General features: G+C 46.0%; 1 protein-coding gene across 1 annotated transcript; it reads left to right on the top strand.

The window, feature by feature from the left end:
• Positions 1–867: 867 nt before the first annotated feature.
• On the top strand, positions 868–17,933 carry IRF6 (interferon regulatory factor 6). The gene is made up of 9 exons (XM_025877966.2): positions 868–1,095; positions 5,130–5,213; positions 5,784–5,960; positions 9,911–10,115; positions 11,143–11,271; positions 13,709–13,852; positions 15,129–15,521; positions 16,419–16,537; positions 17,222–17,933. Exons 3-9 carry the CDS (start codon positions 5,787–5,789, stop codon positions 17,444–17,446), a joined length of 1,389 nt encoding a protein of 462 aa, XP_025733751.1. The 5' UTR covers positions 868–1,095; positions 5,130–5,213; positions 5,784–5,786; the 3' UTR covers positions 17,447–17,933.
• Positions 17,934–20,872: the final 2,939 nt, after the last annotated feature.

The raw sequence follows: 20,872 nt of genomic DNA on the forward strand, positions 1-20,872 counted from the left end.
CACCTGTTAGGGGACATGTTGGCCTTGAATTTCAGGTAATAACAGGAGATGTCACCTCATTCTGTGAGGCACTGTCTATATACTTTTTATCCTTATACAAAAATTTCAAGTATTTATATATCACTCAGTAAGTGTCAAAGTACTGCTCCAAATGCTTTTTATGAAGCAATTTATTGAACCTCCACAACACCGCTTTGAGGTGGGTACTATTATTTACCTGGTTGTATAGATAAGAAACTGAGGCCCAGAGAGCTTAAGAAACTTTCCCAAGTCTAGTAACTGATGCAGTTGGGATTTGAATCCTAATAGCTCCAGAGGCCACGCTTTTAAACATTACCGGATAGTGACTGAAAAAGGCAGCAAATATCCTTGAATAGACGAGAAAAGTGAAACCAAGAAGCCAAGTAATTTACAGTCACTGGGGTGAGGGGCAGAATAAAGGCAGAATTCCTGCCCTGGAAGCCATAGGGCTTCTCCCTCCAAGGGACCGAGTGTCCTAAGTCCCTTTTCCATATCCCACTCACTTAAACAGGCCCACAGGTAGTGGGGCCAGCCCAGAATCTCTAAACCCTTATTTGTGGTTAACTGTCTCCATACCGCAGGGCAACTATGGGACAAGAGGAAAGGGGAGGCACCCTCTCCACTTTAGATCTGACTTCCCAGTTTCCAAGACCACCAGCCCCGAGGCGTAAGGCCCAGACGCGAGTCTGGGAATTTTCTCAGCGGGGGTTAGAAGCCGGAGAGTGAGGTGGGGAAGGGGCTGGGCGGCGCTGGGCCGCCCAGGAACACAGAGTATCCTATTTCTCGCAGCCCGCCAATCCTGAACGCGAGAGGGCGTGGCCATACCTGGGAGGCGTGGCCGGACGGCGGAGGGGACTGCGGCGTCCACAGGGCGAGGCGGTGACGTGAGTTCGGCGCACCTGGGTCGGGCAGGTAAGGGCCGGTGCGGGACGGGGAGCGGAGCTCCAAGACTCTACCTGCGCAAAGCCAGGTGTTGCTTACCCGACCGGTGAAGAAGAGCGGTGGCGACGGGTGATCTTAACTGGGGACGTGGTTCGGAGGGACGTCCACTTCTGGTCGCCGGATTGAGAAAAGGTGAGGACGCTAACTTTTGAACACTAGCTTTGGAAGGGGGTGGGGTGGTGGGGACCCACCCGCCCCAGAATTTGTGCGGTTAGGAACCTTGCTTGAGAACATCTGTTTGTTTGGGGAGACCTTCTGGGGCTGGGTGCCTGTCGCCCTGCTTTAGGTAGCTTCTGGGCGGTCCTAGCCCTGAAACACGGGGCCCCTCCCGAGCCCACACTTCTCTCTACTCCCTTTCCCTCCCTGCCCTACCGGAGTGTGCCGCTCTCGGCCCCTACCCACCCCACCATAGGCTAGAGCTACGGCGCCTCCGCCCCTCCGGTCTTACCAGCTCGCTGGGAGAAGTGTCCCAAAGAGGGGATTTCCCAGGCCTGCGGGCCTTTGGTCCTAGTGGGTGTTTGAGGAAATGGGGATGGGGCGGTCAGGAGCTTTAGCTAGTTTGTTTTTTCTCCTTGAATTTGTTTAGCAGTCAGGCCCCTACCTGGGGCCTGGGAGACACCCATGGATTTCCAAGTAGCCAAGCTTGATGCTGGGGAGGGTGGCGCTGGGTGTGGTTGCTCTGGGGGTGAGGCCCTCTTCGCCTGAAGGGGATGGAGGGTGGGTGTGGAAAAATGGGGAAAGTGTCCCAGTCCTGACTGGGAAGGAGACCCGGGGTGCCACTCTTTACAGGGAGCCTGCTTTGTAGTAAAAGGGTCATCTCTGTCCCAACCCTACTTTCCTAGTGCATGTCAAAAGTGGAATCCAGGGAAGGGAGAGGGAGAAGGTGCTTGAGTAGGAGTTGGTGAAGGCTGGTGCTGACCCAGGAGAGTAGTTTAGGGTTAGATGTGTGCATAATGCATGGCAGCAGCACCCAGTACCCTGTAGCTCCTTCTCACCAGCCCCCAACTTCTATCCAGCAGGGAGGAAGGGCGTGGGAATTAAGGTGAGAGGCATAGAATTTACCCTTAAGCGGGGCTAAACTAAATAGAGGTAAGATTGGGGAACTTGGAATATGGCCTTCAGTTCCCTCCAGGGGAAGGGAAAAAGCGGGACTACCTGGCAAGTGTGTTTTACTCTGAGCCAAACCATTGGCAGCCCAATCTTGAATCTCAGCTTTGAGGTAGTGGTGTCCCTGGAAACTAGGCTGGGCAGGGGCTGCAGAGGTGGTAGTGGGGGGTGTTTATAGAGGACCTGCTCCCTGGAATGGGTGTGTGAGAGAGGACGGTTAGTGCCTTGGGGAGGTTGAAAGTATCCCCGCTCAATGCCCAGTGTGAGGGGAGTGGGTTAGCATCTTTGTTTTTTGGCTGGGTGAATACCTATAAGACACACAGGCCTTGAATTTCACTGTGATGGCAGCTAGAGATACCAGGGCTGAGTTCAGCTGGGCTAAGTTTCTGTGGGCATTGAGATTTGAGTGATGTGAGTGTTTTGAAAAGAGAACTCTGAGTTAGGTGTGTTTGGGGGTGGGTATCATCCAGTCTCCTCCTTAACTACTTCCTTGGCCCTTCATGCTGCTGGGATCTTGTCAGTATTTTGGTTTACTCTCTTAGTGTGCAGAAGGAGGGACTTGGAAGGCAGGGTATTGTGGCAGGATTCAGTACTATGGCATACTCTGACTCAGGAGTGTTGGGTCCAGGCCCCAGATGAGGCACTTTTCTGTGTCTCAGTTAACCCAGCTATAAAATGGGGATGATAATAGTACTACTTCCAGATCATGAGGATGAAATCAAACACATTAAATAAAAGTGCATGTAAAAAACTGTAAAGCCTATGTAGGTATGAAGGATCGTTGGTATCATGGTCTCAGCAGCTGAAGGGCATCATCTTTTATACCTTCCAGTGGCCAAGAAAGGCCTTAGCTTCCTGTGGTTAAAAAAATACTACTTGTTGGTTTTTTTTCATTTTTTTAAAAGATTTATTTATTTATTTGACAGAGAGAGAGAGACAGCACAAGCAGGGGAAGAAGCAGGCAGAGGGAGAGGCAGGCTTCCTGTTGAGCAGGGAGCCCGATGCGGGGCTCGATTCCAGGACCCTGGGAACATGACCTGAGCTGAAGGCAGACGCTTAACTGACAGAGCCACCCAGGCGCCCCGGTTTTTTTTTTTTTTTTTCATTTTATTATAAATTGAAAAGGAAAATGTAGGAAAATGTGAATCATATACAGAAGTATATAGACAAGTATGAAATTCACCCATAATCCTATTACCAGGTAACGATTATGGATGTCTTATTACATTGGTGTATTATTTCTTTTCCTTTTTTTAATTATATGTATGTATGTGCAAGTGCATGTTATGTTACAGGATGGAGATAGTACTTATACAGTCAATATTGTATGCTGTATTTTCTCCCTTCATGTTGTAAACATTTCCCCAAATCCAATAAAAATTCTTCAGACACCCCATTGTTAATGGTTGCTTAATAGTGCAGCCTGTGTATATGTAATTAGCCATTTTCCTCTGTTATTTTGGTTGCTCCCAACTTTTCCCTCTCTGCCGGTTTTTAGAGCTCTAGTTACTGGGTGGCAGGTGGGGGGGATGCTGGCTGGCTTTCAGAAGGTAGAGAGGGTTAGCAGCGATGCAGGTGAGGCATGAAGGCAGGGGTGGGGTTGCTCATGTATAGTGCCATCTCGAGAGAATGCTGAGAACCCAGGACTCTAGATCTTAACAATCAATCTCTGAGATTGCTTCTCCTTCCCTATCACTATGTGCAGTTCTCTGTGTTGACTTGGTTGCTTTAATTTTTTCTTGACGAGCTGTTGATCAACTAGTATAAGCCCTTTTCTTCAAAGTCCATGGTCCGTCAAGAACTGGATTTCACATGTCTGACAAACGTAGACACAAGACTTATGGGTACTGCAATAGAAATCCTCAAAAGTCCCTCACGAGGTTGACCAATGTGCTGCCCATTTCCCTATTGTCCTTCCCTTGCTTCATTCCCTTTCCAGTAGGCTGGGACTGAGAAGGAGAAGGTAGAACTTGCCTTTAGGAGAATATGCATTCTCTCCTCCTTAAAAGGTAAATGCTGCCCCCCCCCCCCATTTGATGGCTTGACTTGCTGCCCTACAAAACAACCTAAACAAAGCCAAGAACATGGGGGTGGGATGGGGTGGGGGTACAGTTGAATATTGCATGCCACCCTCACCTGCCCACTGTTGAGCTGTGTTCCCAGGGGGAAGGTTTCAGTTGCAGGACTTGTTAATTGGGTCAGAAGTCTCAGGTAAGAGCTGGTCCTGCCTTGCTCTTAAAGTGCCAGAAGCTTAGTTGGGTTTGTGTTTTCCCTGTTGGGAGTCTGGCTGGGGAAGGAAGTGGTGTTAGGGGCCACCCCCTCAGCTAAGCTCCTGTGAGTGGGAGCCTTCAGCTGACTCGACTGGTTTGGTTTCTGAACTGTGATCCAGGTGGGGACCTTCCTGGGTGTGAAGGTGACTTATTTATCTTCCTTTCCTCAGGCCATTGTGGGGCTTGAGCAGTTCCAGTGTGGATTTCTTCAGGGAGTCTGATGAAAACGATGCCCTTTCTCACCCACAGGGTGCTGGATTCACAGTAGCCAATGAACACGTATTTGTTGAGTGAATGCGATTTTGCAGGCCTCACCTTAAGTAAAAACAAAGTAAAAGGAGAACACCCAAAAAAAATCTAAACACAACATCCCAGGCAAACAATTCTCTAGTGGCCAGTTTTTCCTAAAGGCACCCAATCTGGGCAGGCCTTTGTTTCCTGCTGTGAGTGCTGGCTGTTGCCGAATGTTATCTGCTATGTCCCTGTATTTTTATGAGAATCAATTGCAGACTTTACCCAGGCCAGCTCCTGCAACCAATGAGTTCACTTTAGCCTCTGTGGGGAGATAAACAGACCCAGGTGGAGGAGGCCATCTGAGCAGAGCAGAGCTTGTCTTATGATTGTTTTTAGCAGTCTAGGGTGAGGAGCCGTAGCATTTGATAATTCTGGGGTTCCTGGACTTTGCAACAAGGGTCCTTAGAGCCTCTGTCTCCCCTGTTCCCAAGACTTCTCCCAGCCACTGGATTGTCTTGTGGATAACCAACTCAAGACCCCTTTTTCTTGGTACAGAGTCTTTGGCTGGCCCAGAGCAAGGAGAGCTGACTTGAGGCCCAGCTCTTCGGATCCCCGTGGATACACTGCTTGCTCATCTCTGTAAGTGAGGACTTTGGAACCAGGACCCACCCCTTGCCTCCTTCTCTCTCACCACGATGGTGCCATTTCTTAACTAAAACATTCCCGATCACCTTTAGTTGTCTTGTCTAAAAAGAAAGTGTGCTTCAAATTCTTGCCCCTGTCTTTGCTGTTTCCGTAACTTTTTTCCTCCCGTCTCCTGAGATGAGATTGAAAAGAGCAATTTCACTTCTTTCTCAAAGCCCTTGGTTCTTCAGGAAGGACTGTGTTCCAGCAGGGATGATGTCATCTTTTTTTAATTTTTCTGCTTCAGGATTTAAATAGAAGAAATGTGATCTACTTACATGATAAGTCTGATTTGGCTAGAGCATGAAGAATAAATGGCTTTGGAATAAGAATCAAAAGAACCTTTTAACCTCTTTTCTTTTCTTCCCCACCTGGCACAGTTTATTCCCATATTTAGTTTCTTTGCTGTAATCTAATGAAACTGTAGCTCTATCATACGGGAACAGTGGCTGGGAAAAGTTCCCAGAGGCTGGCCTAATTCTCCTGCTCTCCCTACTCTTTACCCTCCCCCACAACCCCCCACAGATCATGGCCCTCCACCCCCGCAGAGTTCGGCTGAAGCCCTGGCTGGTGGCCCAGGTGGATAGTGGCCTGTACCCTGGGCTCATCTGGCTACACAGGGACTCCAAACGCTTCCAGATTCCCTGGAAACATGCTACCCGGCATAGCCCCCAACAAGAGGAGGAAAATACCATTTTCAAGGTAAAGGACTTCTTCCACCATCTGACTTAAAATGTTTTCCAGTTCTGTCAGAGCTTTCTGGGTTTTTTGGTTGTTGTTGTTTTGTTCTGTTTTCTATTTTGGCATGAGGAATACAGTAGATCCAAAATGCTGATGCATCAGAGAGAATGTTTATGAAGGGGGTGCCCAAACTTAGGCATAGTAATTTCTCTTGCTGGGGCACGTCTATAATGTTTGAGTCTGTTTATTTTTTCCCATTGGTTGAAGGTACTCAATTCACATCCCAAAAGATCCCAGGTGCAGTTGGCTAAACTGCAAGTGATTGTATTGGTGTGGTTGTTCCAAAAGCTCCCTAGGGTCAGCAAATGACTCTTGCTCTTCATTCACTCAGGGCTCTTGCTATGAAGAGAGGTGCTTGGGCCTGGGAATGACTCTTCAGACCAGGACAGAACTACTGAGTGTTAGCAGGTTCCTAACATAGCCTGTAGGATGGGCATAGAGGGCCCTCTGGAAGGTGTTCTTTTGATATTAAAACATCTTGCCCTATCCATAACCTCTGCTTAAAAATTAATGGCGATTTAGTACAAGTTTTGATTATACAAGTATGTTTTCTTAAATAAAAAGTAGCTCTGATGTGACAGTTGTTTTACTTAACTGAAAACAAGGTTTAATCAGATGGCATTTTACAAAATTTAACGCGGCCAAAGCTTGGCTTTAAGACAGAAGTAGGTGGGAAGCTGGTCATGGGGAGGGGTGTTATGTGGTTTATAACTCTGGACCCTGTGCCTCTGCTTCAGACCAACTTCTCTGTGCTGGTCAGCCTTCCATCTCATGAGTTACTTTAGTTCCTGCATCCCCACGACATGGAGAAGTGAGTTTAGCCTTTTCTTCCCTCTATAAGCTGGAAGTCAGAAGTGAAATCCAGTCCCTACCCTGGACCTCTCAAGATTGATGGCCCCAGGTTCTTGCTGAGATTGGATCAGAAGAAGTGGGTTCACCCCTCAAAGGAGAGCCATCCTAGAGATGTTTCCCACCCAACTCAATTATATCAGGTATAGATAGAATACAAGAGGTAGAGGGAAAATTGGCCTGAGAGCACTGAGAAAGACAGTAAATGAGCACTTTTAATTTAAAAAATAATGATATGGAAATGATAGGGAAAACATCTGTAAACCAGCCCCAATCACTGAAGTTGGCATCGAGAGGGGAATGGGCCTGCCCTGCCCGGTTGGCCTTTGGTTGTGCCCTTGGTTTGAAACTGGATTTGCCGTTGGTGGCTGGGGGTGGCTCGCCATGGCGGAAGAGGTAGGTTCCTGAAAGCCCGACGCAGGAGAGTGATCTATGTGTTCAGGGCTTGAGAAAAGGTGGCTGCAGAAAGCTTGTCTTATTTATATCTGTATCTCTGTTTGCAGAATGCTAAGGGAGGGCCTTGGAAGTCAGGAGAAGAGTGAGGGTGCTTTCACAGATCCCAAGCTCTGACAGGCCTTGGGTAGGATATGTGGGGGTGGGAAGGGGACAGGGGGGCACTAGCGTTAAATGGGTGCCTACTCTGTATCCCCTGTCCATTATCTCATTTAATTCTCAGCAACTCTGTAAGGGAGGTATTACTCTCATGTGTAGATGCAGAGGTCGAGTCTCCAAGGGGCTAAACAACTTGCCCAAATCAGGCAGCCAATAAGGGGTGTGGCCAGAATTTGAACCCAAGCCTATCTGCTCCCCTATTACCATATACCCCATTCTGACCAGGAATTGTAAGACCTGGTTCAAATCCTACCGCTATCAATGGCATGTATGGTCTTGAGCAAGTCACGTAATCTCTTTGGGCTTTAGCTTCCCCTTCAGTAAAATGGGGATGAAACCAGTCTTGCCTGCCTCACAGGATTGTTGTGAGAATTGAGTGAAATAATGTGTGGGGAGGGACTAGTGAATTACCATTAAAATACAGAGGTTACTTCCATTTCTGGAGGAGGAGTAGGGACCTGCACAGTGACCTGAGTGTCAGAAGCAAGGCTCAGAATGGGTCTGAGTAAGTCACATTTATAAATCACAATGATTGCCACGTGGTGGGTACTACCCTCTGCCACATCAGCCTTGGGCCCTCTGCACCATCTGAGTGGGCCCTGAGGAGCAATGGCTGTGTTGTGAGCAAGAAGGCTGGGGCTGTGGTTTTGGCTTAGTCTGGCTGCTCTCCGTGGAGGGGAAGGGATTTAGGGAGCCAAGGAACTCTGTAGACCTGTGCCAAAGTCAGCACAACCCAAGCCAGCTGGGTGGGGCTAGAGTGGGAGTGGCCACAGGGAATCAAATAAACAGGGTAAAATGTGGTGAGGTAGCAGTCAGGTACCACCAGGCACAACTGGAGATGTGCTTCTCAGATACTGTGTACCAGTGGCATCGGAATCCCCTGGAGGGACCCAGTGAACTGTATTTTTTCTAGAACAGCCATCTCAGGCAGCACCCCTCTATCAGACCTCTGCATCCTATACTGCAAAACAAATGCAGGTGCCCCCAAGTCTGAGGAGATGGTAAGAAGTGAGCCTGAATTAGAAGAGAAGGATTTGAATTTGTACCGGAAGAAATTTCCTCATGATCCATGATCATCAGGCTCTGACGGGGGAGTAACTGAGGGAGATCAGAGATCTCAAAGGATGGGGTGGAAAATTTCCATTTCAGCTTGAGGTCAGAAGCAGAGGCAGGGAGTTGGGATTGGACACGTGCCCTGTCTGTGTGAACAGGCTGGGGTGTGCTTCCTGGTCTTGAGGACTCTGCTAATGACATCCCCCTTTTCTGTATCAGAACATAACATCCTGAAGAAGCACAGAGATCTGAGAATATGTTAGCAGTGGGGGAGAGTGGATATCCCATGAGCAGAAACATACATGCTTTGGGACCCAGAAACTGAAAACCAGCAAGGAGGAGCCAAAGGTTTTAGCTCATGCCACCAGCCCCTGGTGTTTGCAGCAAAGTATTTCCAATGAAGTGGGACTTTGAGGAACTAGGGAAGGGCAGGGGTGTGGGTTTACTCAGACATGGGGCCACCTGAATGAGGCCCTCCGCCTCCAGCTGAACTCCCAGAGTACGCTACCTTGCCCCGTACAGGCTGTTACTCCTAGGGGCACTTGTTTTCTACAATTATTTATGCATCAGATTGAAGAATGTCTGGGGAGGGAACAGCAAGGCCAAATTCTTCATATCACATGCCAGCTCCCTTTGTCTTATAACATAAGTAATTAATGCCAAAAACAAGCCAAAATAAAAAATTTACCTGAAATCCTGCTATCCAAAGTTACCATTAGCATTGTGGTGTATACAGTGGATGCTTGAACAACATGAGTTGGAACTGCATGGGTTCACTTCTTTCTTTATTTTTTTTAAGCTTATTTATTTAAGTAATCTCTACACCCAACGTGGGGCCCGAACTCACGACCTGGAGATCAAGAGCCGCATGCTTTTCTGACTGAGCCAGCCAGGCACCCCTGCACCAGTCTACTTACGTGCAGATTTTTTTTTTCAATAAATACAGTACTATAAATTATATTTTCTCTTTCTTATGATTTTCTTTAGCTTGCTTTATTGTAAGAATATAGTCTATAATACAAAATACGTGTTAATCAACTGCTACCAGTAAGATAGTTAAGTTTTGGGGAGTCAAAAATTAAATATGTGGATTTCCAGACTTTTCTTTATTTCCAACCCTAATTATAGCCACTCTTGACAGGTGGTGCTGGCACCAACAGGTGAGATACGGCTCCTCCTTTCAAAAGTTTGTGTTTGCATATGGCTTAATTTCCCTCAGGCCCTGCCTGGCCTGGTCCTGAGGGTGGTGCTTCTTGCTGCAGGCTCTGTAAGTGGGGATCCGGATGGCAGGGCAGTCAGGCAGGGGTGTACACGCATGCGTGTATGAGAGAGGGTGCGCACACTTGGCAGTGTTTCTGGGCAATGGCAGGCATTCACTGCAGTTTCCTGTTCCTCAGGCCTGGGCTGTGGAGACAGGGAAGTACCAGGAAGGGGTGGATGACCCTGACCCAGCTAAATGGAAGGCGCAGCTCCGCTGTGCTCTCAACAAGAGCAGGGAATTCAACCTGATGTACGATGGCACCAAGGAAGTACCCATGAACCCGGTGAAGATCTACCAAGTGTGTGACATCCCGCAGCCTCAGGGATCAATCATTAACCCAGGTGAGGCCCCAGCTGCTGGCGGGACAGGTGGACAGTAAGCCAGGTTCTGGGCTGGACTTTTAAAGAGATAGTTGACTTGAATATCGCTTACAAAGTTTAGTTATAAAGCAAGAAAGCCTTTCCCTAGGAAGGACCCAGAGAACAAAAGATCTAAAGTCAGCAAAATCTTCTTGTTCATTTAGGGGAATAGTTACTGGCGTGACTGCTTGAAGCATGAGAAAGCACAGGGAGTATAGAGTCCTACTGTAGGTAGAGCTTCCCTTGAGACTCAACGCTTCGAAACAGGTAGTTTCGAAGATGGAGGAATTAAAACTTAGGAGGTTTGAGTTCTGAACCTGGCTCTGATCACTTTGCTCCTTGTGGGACATGGAATCAAGTCATTTGACTTTGAGCCTCAGTTTCTTCAGTGGTAAAATCTGGGCTCTCATCTTTCCTGCCTACTTTAAAGACTATTGTAAGACTCAATTGACATGACATTTAAAAGCTATTAAGTTCCCTTTGTAAATGTTGGGTGAGTGATTATTTAATTTGTAGGATACTTTTCCTAAGAGAATACCACCTGATCCTCCTATTTACCCAATGCTCAGCAAGTACCAAGAACCAGAAAATTTAGACTTGTCCTCCAATGGATCTAGTGAGGCCCTGCCCAGAGAGAAGGGTCTGTCCTCACATTAAGCTTACAAAGGGGAAAAGTTGGTGTCCTTGAGTCCTTAAAAGGGATGCTGAGGTGTGGCAAGAGGTTTAACAGTGGGAATTAAGAGATTTCTAGGAAAGGGGATAGGGTATGCAGCTCCTGGGTAGGGGAGGGGAAGAGAGTTTACATTAGAGCTCAGTAGGAGGAGTTAGAGAGCCAGAGGTTCATATACCTTTGGTTCTCACTCTTTTTGGCTAGGGCATTAGGGGTGCACACTGAACCCCAGGAGCCTCTGTACTGGTAGTACCTAGCATATACACTGGAGCAGCTGCGAAGATGACAGTGCAACCCCAGTGGCTCACTCGAGGGGTCATGTGTCTGTTTCTCGGTTAGGATCCACTGGATCTGCTCCTTGGGATGAGAAGGATAATGATGTAGATGAAGAAGATGAGGAAGATGAGCTTGATCAGTCACAGCACCATGTTCCCATCCAGGACACCTTCCCCTTCCTGAACATCAATGGTGAGTGGGGGTGGTAGGTGGTACAGAAGAATGAAGAGGATGGAATGGGCTTTGACTTAACAGCTACTGGCCCCCCCCCTTAGCCCCCGCTGCACTGGGGGCAGTGACAAGGCCCTGTGGCCAAGCTGCTGGTCTATTAGCAAGTAGGGGTCACAGATAGGGGAACTCTGCTGGCCCAGTTATCCCAGTGGGCAGCTACCAGGCATAGAGAACATCTTCTGAATCTTACAGATAATTCTGAGAAATTAAACAAATTCCTTCTCAATCCCACATACAAAGCATCAGTTGTTACAAATTTCACTGATTTCCTTGAGGCCAAGTGTAGATATCATTTTGACGAATTATAGGCAAACTCTTCCACTATTTCCCTTGGTATAAATTTTGTGTCATTTTCTTAGCAGGATCTACTCTGCTAAGGCTAGGTCATGGGAAACTGGTGGTTTCTACAGCTCTTAATACTAGGCTTTGGTAGAAGTTATCTGCAAGAGACTTTTTGCTTCTGTTATGGACTTTTTGAATTCAGCTTCCTAGGAAAAATGAGCTGAGAGGTTGGAAGATCACTGTGACAGAGCAGGTACTGACTCTTCCAGCGCACATTTGGAGGATGCTCAAACACAAGGTGAAGTGCTCTTCAGCATCTTCACTTGAACTGTCCACTGAAATGCTCCTAGTCTAATGCCATGCATTTAGTTGAGAAGCTCGTCACTGTGTTTCTAGTTCCATCACGCTGCTATGGGTCAGATGAGGTCCTTGTGCCACTTAGAAAATTTATCAAGATGATTCCTTTGGGATTTTGGAGTCCCCTACTTTAGGTGATTCCCTTACCTTTGAGAATCAGGAAATGACTCTTATTATCTGTCCACTTCCCTCCTTCACTTAACCTACCATTTATATCTTTACAACCAAGTGATGAGTAAAGAAAAATAACATTGAGCTCTTTCAGGTCAATATTGCCACATGCTACATTCCCACTTAATGATTTGAGTTGGTTATCTGGAAATATGAGATCCTTTCCCAAATCCTTGGCTGACTCATTCTGTTGTTTTCACCCCTTAAAAGGATGCAACCGGGGCGCCTGGGTGGCTCAGTCGGTTAAGCGCCTGCCTTCGGCTCAGGTCATGATCCCAGAGTCCTGGGGTCGAGCCCCACGTCCAGCTCCCTGCTCAGCGGAGAGCCTGCTTCTCCCTCTCCCTCTGCCTGCCACTCTGCCTGCTTGTGCTGTCTCTCTGTTGAATAAATAAATAAAATCTTTAAAAAAAAAAAAAGGATGCAACCTATTTCCAGGATCCTGATTTCCTATTTCTGTTCATATTTTACTAAAGCAAATGTTGTGTGGCCTTATGTTAGGAGTTACTTTGGATTCTTTTTGGGAAGATGTGGGACATCTGTTTAAAAAGTAGGGGCGCCTGGGTGGCTTAGTCGGTTGGATGTCCGACTCTTGATTTCCACTCAGGTCATGATCTCAGGGTCCTGGGATTGAGCCCCAAGTTGGGCTCCCTGCTCAGTGGGGGGTCTGCTTGAGGATCCACTCTCTCTCTCTCCCTTTGCCCCTCCCCCATTTGTGCACTTGCTCTTTTTCAAATAAATAAATCTTGAAAAATAAAAAAAAAAGTAAAATGGGTACATAGATTTAACCAGACTTTTGCACGAAGGGTCAAAGAAACATTAACTTCTATGATTTCAGAGCTGTTGGGGCAGAGGAAGAAGAGTTGTTGAAGAATAGATGCCTAAGAGGTGAGGCTAGGAGGAGAAATCTGTAGACTTTGGAGTGAACCAACTTTGAGAATAGCAAGAAAATAGGATGGGTATTTCATTTTCTTTCTTAAAAGCTTTAATTGCATTCTTTTTAATAAATATTGGTCTTATATGGTTTAAAATTTGTAATGGTACAAAAAGATAATCAACTGAAAGGTTTTCCTTCCTTCCTGTCTCTGAGCCCCCTGTTCAGTTTCCCTGGAAGAAACCGATCCTTTCATATTTTTGGGTATCCTTCCAGATGCTTTGTGCATGTGAAAGTATGTTTTTAATGGAATTTGTAAACACTCAAAGCTAATCAGCTAATTCAATTGAGTTCATTTTATAGAAGACAGTCAACTCCTATGTAATTGCTGGGGTGAAAATCTGCAACAGGGAACCTTTCATCCATGCTCATTCTAATTTAACTGCAGAGAAAACTCACATGTCTGGTAATCTTCAGCAAATGCACGTCTTCAGAACTATGAGTTTATGGGAGAACTAATACGATTAGGAAGTAGAAGTAGGGGAACTGTATTTCTTATTGTGTTAATTGTGGGAATCATTGATGGGCTGCCACACTGAGTCATAGTCCAGTGTTTGACTCTTATCTGTTGACCTTGTTAACGTTTTAGAGCCCCAGACCAGGTGATATACATATGTGGTGCCCCCCTGCCTGCTCACCCACATCTTTCTGTTCTAGGTTCTCCCATGGCACCAGCCAGTGTGGGCAACTGCAGCCCTGAAGCAGTGTGGCCCAAAACTGAACCTCTGGAAATAGATGTACCCCAGGCACCTATACAGCCCTTCTATAGCTCTCCAGAGCTGTGGATCAGCTCTCTCCCAAGTAAGTGAGACTTGATGTTTCTAGCTGGGTCTTCAGCTCCTATTATAGTCCCTTCCCCACCCTACCTTCTGCCTCCATTTCTTTGCCATGTAGGCAGCCTCTGTGTCTGGTTCCTGGCTGGCCAATGAGTCATCAGGGAAGAAGTAAAGAAACATTAGTTCATATTTATCTGCCCATGGGGATGCTGTGATCAGTTGCAGCTCGAGGTTATACACCTCTTATGTGGGTGGAAAGCCTGGTTTAATCACTTTGGTTAGGGGATCTGGGCATAAGGCCAGTTGAGGGATAGGAAGATTAATGATCATGGATTTGATCAAGAAGGTTCTTGGATTTTGAGGGGCTTTTGGAAGGGAGAAAATCTTTCTGAATTGAACACAAATTGATCTCAATGAAGAATCAATGTCACTGCCCCATCTCCCTTTCACACTACACATGGTGATAGTGTGGCTGGGGTGGGGGGTGGGGATGTGAGGGCTAGTATTTTGTCTAAGAGGCTAATAGCTTTGATAAGACCTATAGGGTTAATTGAGGCTTGATGAGTGAAAATTTACTCTGCCATGAACTGTGTCCTTTTATGGTAAATTATTAGAACAGATCCACAGAGTGTGCTCATGTGTGTCATATTTCAGAAAGACAAGATGGCTTGGTATTTTTTTCTTATTCTTCTGGTTTCTTTAAAAATGAGCCAAAAATGAGACAGAAACCAGATACCTTAGTCTTTAGCTTCTTCCAATGCCTACTACTGTGAAGACTCAGTCAGTGTATCTTTTTTTTTTTTAATGATTTTATTTATTTGACAGAGACAGAGATAAGAGAGAGCAGGAACACAAGCAGGAGGAGTGGGAGAGGGAGAGCAGGCTTCCCGCCGAGCAGGGAGCCCGATGCGGGGTTTGATCCCAGGACCCTGGGACCATGACCTGAGCCGAAGACAGACGCTTAACAACTGAGCCACCCAGGCACCCAGAAGACTCAGTCAGTATAAATGAGGAGACTTGACCCAGAAGTTTGCTTGGAGAAATTCTAGCCCTTAGGGTATAATGATTAAACAGAGATAGCATACATGGACCTTGAACTGTCTGCTTTTAAGGCAGCCTTTTGAGTGAATATTCCAGGGATAGGATGATGTCTTCCTTTGTTGCAGGAAGGGTAACTGTGGTAGTGAACTTCCTGAATGCTGGTTGAAAGGTGGCTTGATCTTGATGGACTTGCATGAGTCTCAGGGATAGATAGGCAGTGTATTAGAGCAGGACTCTCACTGTCCTCTCTCACCTTGCAGTGACTGACCTGGACATCAAGTTTCAGTACCGTGGGAAGGAATATGGGCAGACCATGACCGTGAGCAACCCCCAGGGCTGCCGGCTCTTCTATGGGGACCTGGGTCCCATGCCTGACCAAGAGGAGCTCTTTGGTCCTGTCAGCCTGGAACAGGTCAAGTTCCCAGGTCCAGAGCATATCACCAATGAGAAGCAGAAGCTGTTCACCAGTAAGCTGCTAGACGTCATGGACAGAGGACTGATCCTGGAGGTCAGCGGTCATGCCATTTATGCCATCAGGCTGTGCCAGTGCAAGGTGTACTGGTCTGGGCCATGTGCCCCATCACTTGTTGCCCCCAACCTGATTGAGAGACAAAAGAAGGTCAAACTATTTTGCCTGGAAACGTTCCTTAGTGGTAAGTCTTTTTTCAGAAGGTTGGTGGTTGGGAACTTCCCGGAAGTAGGTTTACCACCTTCCCTATACCCCCTCTCCTGGCTCTGCAAAGATCTTAACAAAAAACTCCTGGAGGAAGTGAAGGTAGAAGAGAACCTTAGTTCTTTTTTTTTTTTTTTAAGATTTTATTTATTTATTTGACAGAGAGAAAGACAGTGAGAGAGGGAACACAAACAGGAGGAGTGGGAGAGGGAGAAGCAGGCTTCCTGCCAAGCAGGGAGCCCTATGTGGGGCTCGATCCCAGGACCCTGGGACCATGACCTGAGTGGAAGGCAGACGCTTAATGATTGAACCACCCAGGCGCCCCAAGGACCTTAGGTCTGAGAAATGAAAGTGGCCTGGGCAACAAAGAAGGGCATTCCACTCCAAAGCTATGTACTTGGAAGCTATTTTTAGGTTGGCTGTGGCTCCTTTAGTGGCAGAAGAGGGAGACAGCCTTGTCATTACCACCAAATGCCACCTTAACTTTGGATGTTGACTTTATCATAATTAGCAAAACATACTCTTCTCATTTGGGAAATATCTGAATGGCAAATTCAAGCAGACAAATTTAGGGAGAACGCTGAAATGTGGATTTTATAGTATAATTTGAACCCCAGGTCCAGTTTAGTGATGTCCAATAGAACCCTCTGAAATGGTAAAAGTGTTCTATATTTGTGTTATCCACAATAGCCCACATGGGACAGTTGAGCACATAAATGTGACTCATATGACTAAGGAACTAATTAATTTTAATTAATTTAAATGTAATAGCCACATGTGGCTAGTGACCACCATATTGGACAGCATAGAAGATGGTATTTACTGAGTGGATATGGAATGGCCCAGTACACCAAACTTGCTCTTCCACCTTCTACAGATCTCATTGCCCACCAGAAAGGACAGATAGAGAAGCAGCCACCATTTGAGATCTACTTATGCTTTGGGGAAGAATGGCCAGATGGGAAACCCCTGGAAAGAAAACTCATCTTGGTTCAGGTGAGGATATAAGGATGTGTCAACAACTCTTTGCCTTTTCACCAGTGCTTTAGGCCCTAGGACTAGGGTTATGCTGAGCAAAGATCCATCAGCCTATCTGCATTTTATTCCCATCAGATAGAATAGCAGACTCAAGCTTTGTTTATTGTAAGAACCAAGTAGGTCCTATCAAAATAGGACCAAGCTGGAGCACACAGGGTCCTCGAAGTGGATGACTGGTTTAGTGAAGACCTTACCTTGCATTCTCTTACTGACATTAAAGTCTTGCTGAAACCTAACAGTATATGGTCTTTCCACCTCTTTTAGAAAAACCTTTTGAGTTACTTTTAAGAATGTAACCTTATTCTAGTAAGTGGCAGCAAGACCACTTGGGTTTGGTCCCTGGATTTGTAAAAAAGAGTCAACAGATGAAATGTGGGTAAAAGTCTTACTAAATAAGCAGCTGTTTATTTAGACATGTGATGTGATGAGATATATAGGTTCTTCACCTTCATTTGAACCAAGTGCTAGGGTGAACCTTAGCAGGATGGTCCAGAGAGAAGAAGGCATATACCCTGTACCTAGACATAAGGGTTGGGGGCTTCCCCAGGGCCTCACTGGTCCCTTCTATCATCTTGAGTCCCTCCTGCTATTTAAAAATACCTTCTCTTCAGTGGATACCTGTGTACTCTGTGTCCTAAACAGGTCATTCCAGTGGTAGCTCGGATGATCTACGAGATGTTTTCTGGTGATTTTACGCGGTCCTTTGACAGTGGCAGTGTCCGCCTGCAGATCTCAACTCCAGACATCAAAGATAACATCGTTGCTCAACTGAAGCAGCTGTACCGCATCCTCCAAACCCAGGAAAGCTGGCAGCCCATGCAGCCCACCCCCAGCATGCAACTACCCCCTGCCCTGCCAGCCCAGTAATCATGAATGCCATCTTTTTTACAAATTGTACATATTGGTATTTTTTATTACTCAGATTTAACCAGCTTTTAAACTTCTTCTTTCTGTTAGTGGCCTCCAATTCTCCGCATATGCCTGGCTTTTAAAGTTGATTTAATTTATGGAAAAATCACCCTTCTTACTCCCCCTTTCTTTTTTAAACCTCGCAGTGTTAGTATAATGTAGTAGAGGGCCTGGGACTTTGGACAGCAGCGTTCTAGCTGCAGCTTTGCTTCAGTGGTGTGACCTTGAACCACCAAGTCATTTAACCTCTAGGCTTCAGATTCATTAATGTAAAATGAAGGGGTGGGAATAATGCTTGAAATAATGCCAATGAAAACTCTGACCTGATGACTTCATTCTACTTGTACAAGGCAGAACTGCCTGGAACAGAACCCTTCTGCATTGTTCTTGCACCACATTTTTTTCTTGCTTTCATTAAAGTTCCCTCAAGCACTGATTTGTCCAAGATTGATCTCCGTTTGACCTGTTCTGCTAGTATAGTAAGCTGGCTCCCTAACGGGGTAAGTGAGAGGGAGGGGAGCTGGCTGGTTGCTTAGGAACCAAGCTTGATATCTAAATAGAAATAGGTGCCAAAGTCTGAAAATCACCTGGTCTGTGGAGTAAAAGCTCATAAACTGGGCTCCTCAAGGGAATCTGTCAACAGAAGGCCTAGGGATTCTGCACAGTTGGTTGTCAGGTGTTTACCTTGCCACCACTCAAATAACACTGTATGTGTGGTAGATGAGAGTATGACTCAGTGGTACCTTTCAGAGAGGATAGAGCTCTTTTTCTAATTCTTTGAGGAAGAGCTGAGCATCTAGGACAAACTCCTGACTAAAAAAGCAGCAGTTCCTTCTTGTTTGGAAACTTTTACAGTCTTACTATCATTTGGATTTTTTGCATTTGAAAAAATGGGGGTGTTCAGGGTGAAGGAGGATGGGGCAGTGCTCTTCTGTAAAAGGCTCATCTGGCCCAAACCTGCTTGTCTCCCTTCTTGTGGAGGTAGCTGGGTGTGGACTACTCACGTGAAGAGTGGTGTAGAACATTGTAGCTATGGCTTCCACAAACTGGTCTTATCTATTAACTTTTGCTGATCTTTTTGCCCTACCCCCAACCTTAAAAAAAAAAAAAAAAGTATTAATTTAAACTCCAAGACCTAAATGGAAAGCAAGATGTTAATCTCTGATTGCAGGCCCCTAATGCTCTTGAATACTGACGCCTCTCTGTGCCAGGCTGTTATAAGAAAACCCATGTCTAGTGTGCTACCCTTAAACTAGGCCATCCCCTACTTGCTACTGAAGTTGAGCTAGCTAGCTTCGAAAGCTATAAGCTCAGTTCAGTTACAGGTGGCAGTGGAACTTACTTAGAATGCTGAAGCTGTGGTTTTAGGGTCTCTCAGGGACGTAATGGGATCTGCTGTTACTAAAGTATGACCAAGAGAAATCTGAGTAAATGTCAGGTGTAGCTATGAGCAGAAGTTGGGCTTCTAGAGACCAGGAAACACGCAAGGTATAGAAACTTTATATTTTTTGGTCATTTTGTTGAGTGGGTAATGTGAAGGATTTGGTTTTGGTGTCTGGCTAACTCTGTAACTGCACAGCTCAAAGTTAAAAAGAACCCACTGTTAGGTAAATTGGGAGGACAACTGCTAGATCTGGGTAGTCCTTTTCCCTCATACTGTGTGAGGCTAATAGCCAGGCTCTCCATCTGGATGGGGACCCAGATAATATGAGCTGGCAAAAGGTGATGAAGATTGTTCTGAAGGGCCGAGAAGGATCAAACTTGTTGTATGTGATTGTAATGAAAAGTTTACAAAGATGCCAGAGGAGTGGATGAGTGGTTTTATGTAGTCTTAACCAGAGAGCCCAGTTTCTTCCATGTTTTTTTATCGTTTTCAGAATCCTGGGAGAGGAGCGCTTGGGTGGTTCAGTTGGTTAAGTGTTGGACTCTTGATTTCAGCTCAGGTCATGACCTCAGGGTCATGACATTGAGCCCCACATTGGGCTCCACGCTCAGTGGGGAGTCTGCTTGAGATTCTCTTTTTCCTTCTTCCTCTGCCCACTCCCCATCTGACCTCCCCCACTCACTTGCTCGCTCTCTCTTTCAAATAGTAATACATCTTTAAAAAAAGAAAGCTGGGTGAATGCATGCAGGGCTGTTCACTGATCTCCCTCAGTGTTCCTTCTCTGGTCCTGATGGATAGATAGATACCAGGTGCCCTTTCTTTCTTGGAGACTGTTACTTCCTTTGGTGGCTACACCACACACTCTCTTGGTGTGGTCTACTTTCTTGCCTCCACCTTGTTTAAGAGAGGAAGGGGAATTAGATGGTGTCACTAGCTCTTCTTTTTGTTCTCTGTCCACCCCGCCAAACTGGATTAGCTCAAAGTTAAACGAAACAAAACACTATAGGTAAATTGGGAGGGCAAGTGTTGGGTCTGGGCTTATTCCTTCCCCATATAATTAGGTCTCTGGTTACATGTATATGTTCCCCTATCATCCTATACTTCTTTTTTCAAAATAATCAATTCGCTGTAATTGCTCAGCATCTGTGTCCTATGTGACTCCTACCACCTGCTTTGTTCAAGGGTCAACTGTGTTTGTTGTTAGAATAAATGAATGAACTAAATAAGTCTTTCATTTTACAGATTTATTGCTAACGACCATGGGACAATAAAATAAATACGGGGAAGGAAAATATCCTAAAATTAGTTTCTCGTCTCTGCTTCTGACTCCCTCTGAGCTAAGAGCCAGTGTTAGCCTGGGAGCTCCCACACACTGATCCTCCTTCCAGGCTGGCCCCATCTTTACTCCATACTTGTCTATTTTCACCTTCTGAAGATACCACCAAGGTAGAGCCAGGAGTGAAACCTCCAGTATAGGAGCCCACAGTTCCCTTTGCCTCTGTCCTGCCCACGTAGCAATACATTTGGGCCATTTCCTCAGATGAGCTTTCTCAAAAAATTACCCTATAGCTGGCAGTTTAGAGGTGTTAACCCTTCAGTGAAATAACACTTTCTTCTTACTGGCCTGACTGAAAAGCTTCTGCCTCTCTGCTCATTTCTCATGTGAAGTCAGAAAACTGAATTCCTCGAACTTGAGCACCGTGAAAGTGGGGTTTTTGTCAATTTTGTACGTTGTAATATCGCCGGCGCCTAGAAATATGCCTGGCACACATTTATTCCGAGTGAATAATGCTCATGCCCTTCACACCCTACTTAGAGATGACAAATCTTGGACAGGACAGCATTTGTGCACCCACCTCTAGGAATTCACCCTCTCAAACTCAGGATTTAGGCAGGTCAAAGTAAATAGACAACTAACTTTGTAAGGCCACTCACAGGTGAAGACACTCTGCAAAACATGTCGCTTGCCTCGAAATAAGCTTCATTTGGAGAAGAAAGCG

The sequence above is a fragment of the Callorhinus ursinus genome, unplaced genomic scaffold (genome assembly GCF_003265705.2).
Source record: "Callorhinus ursinus isolate GAN/ISIS: 27379988/994484 unplaced genomic scaffold, GSC_fseal_2.0 scaffold13, whole genome shotgun sequence".
NCBI classification, from domain to species: Eukaryota; Metazoa; Chordata; class Mammalia; order Carnivora; family Otariidae; genus Callorhinus; species Callorhinus ursinus.

Excerpts from the sequence above, each read along its gene's own strand:
- IRF6 (XM_025877966.2), top strand. The coding sequence starts at position 5,787 with ATGGCCCTCCACCCCCGCAGAGTTCGGCTGAAGCCCTGGCTGGTGGCC. Across the intron at positions 5,961-9,910 it reads AGGAAAATACCATTTTCAAG|GCCTGGGCTGTGGAGACAGG; the intron begins GTAAAGGACTTC and ends CCTGTTCCTCAG. Across the intron at positions 10,116-11,142 it reads GGGATCAATCATTAACCCAG|GATCCACTGGATCTGCTCCT; the intron begins GTGAGGCCCCAG and ends TTTCTCGGTTAG.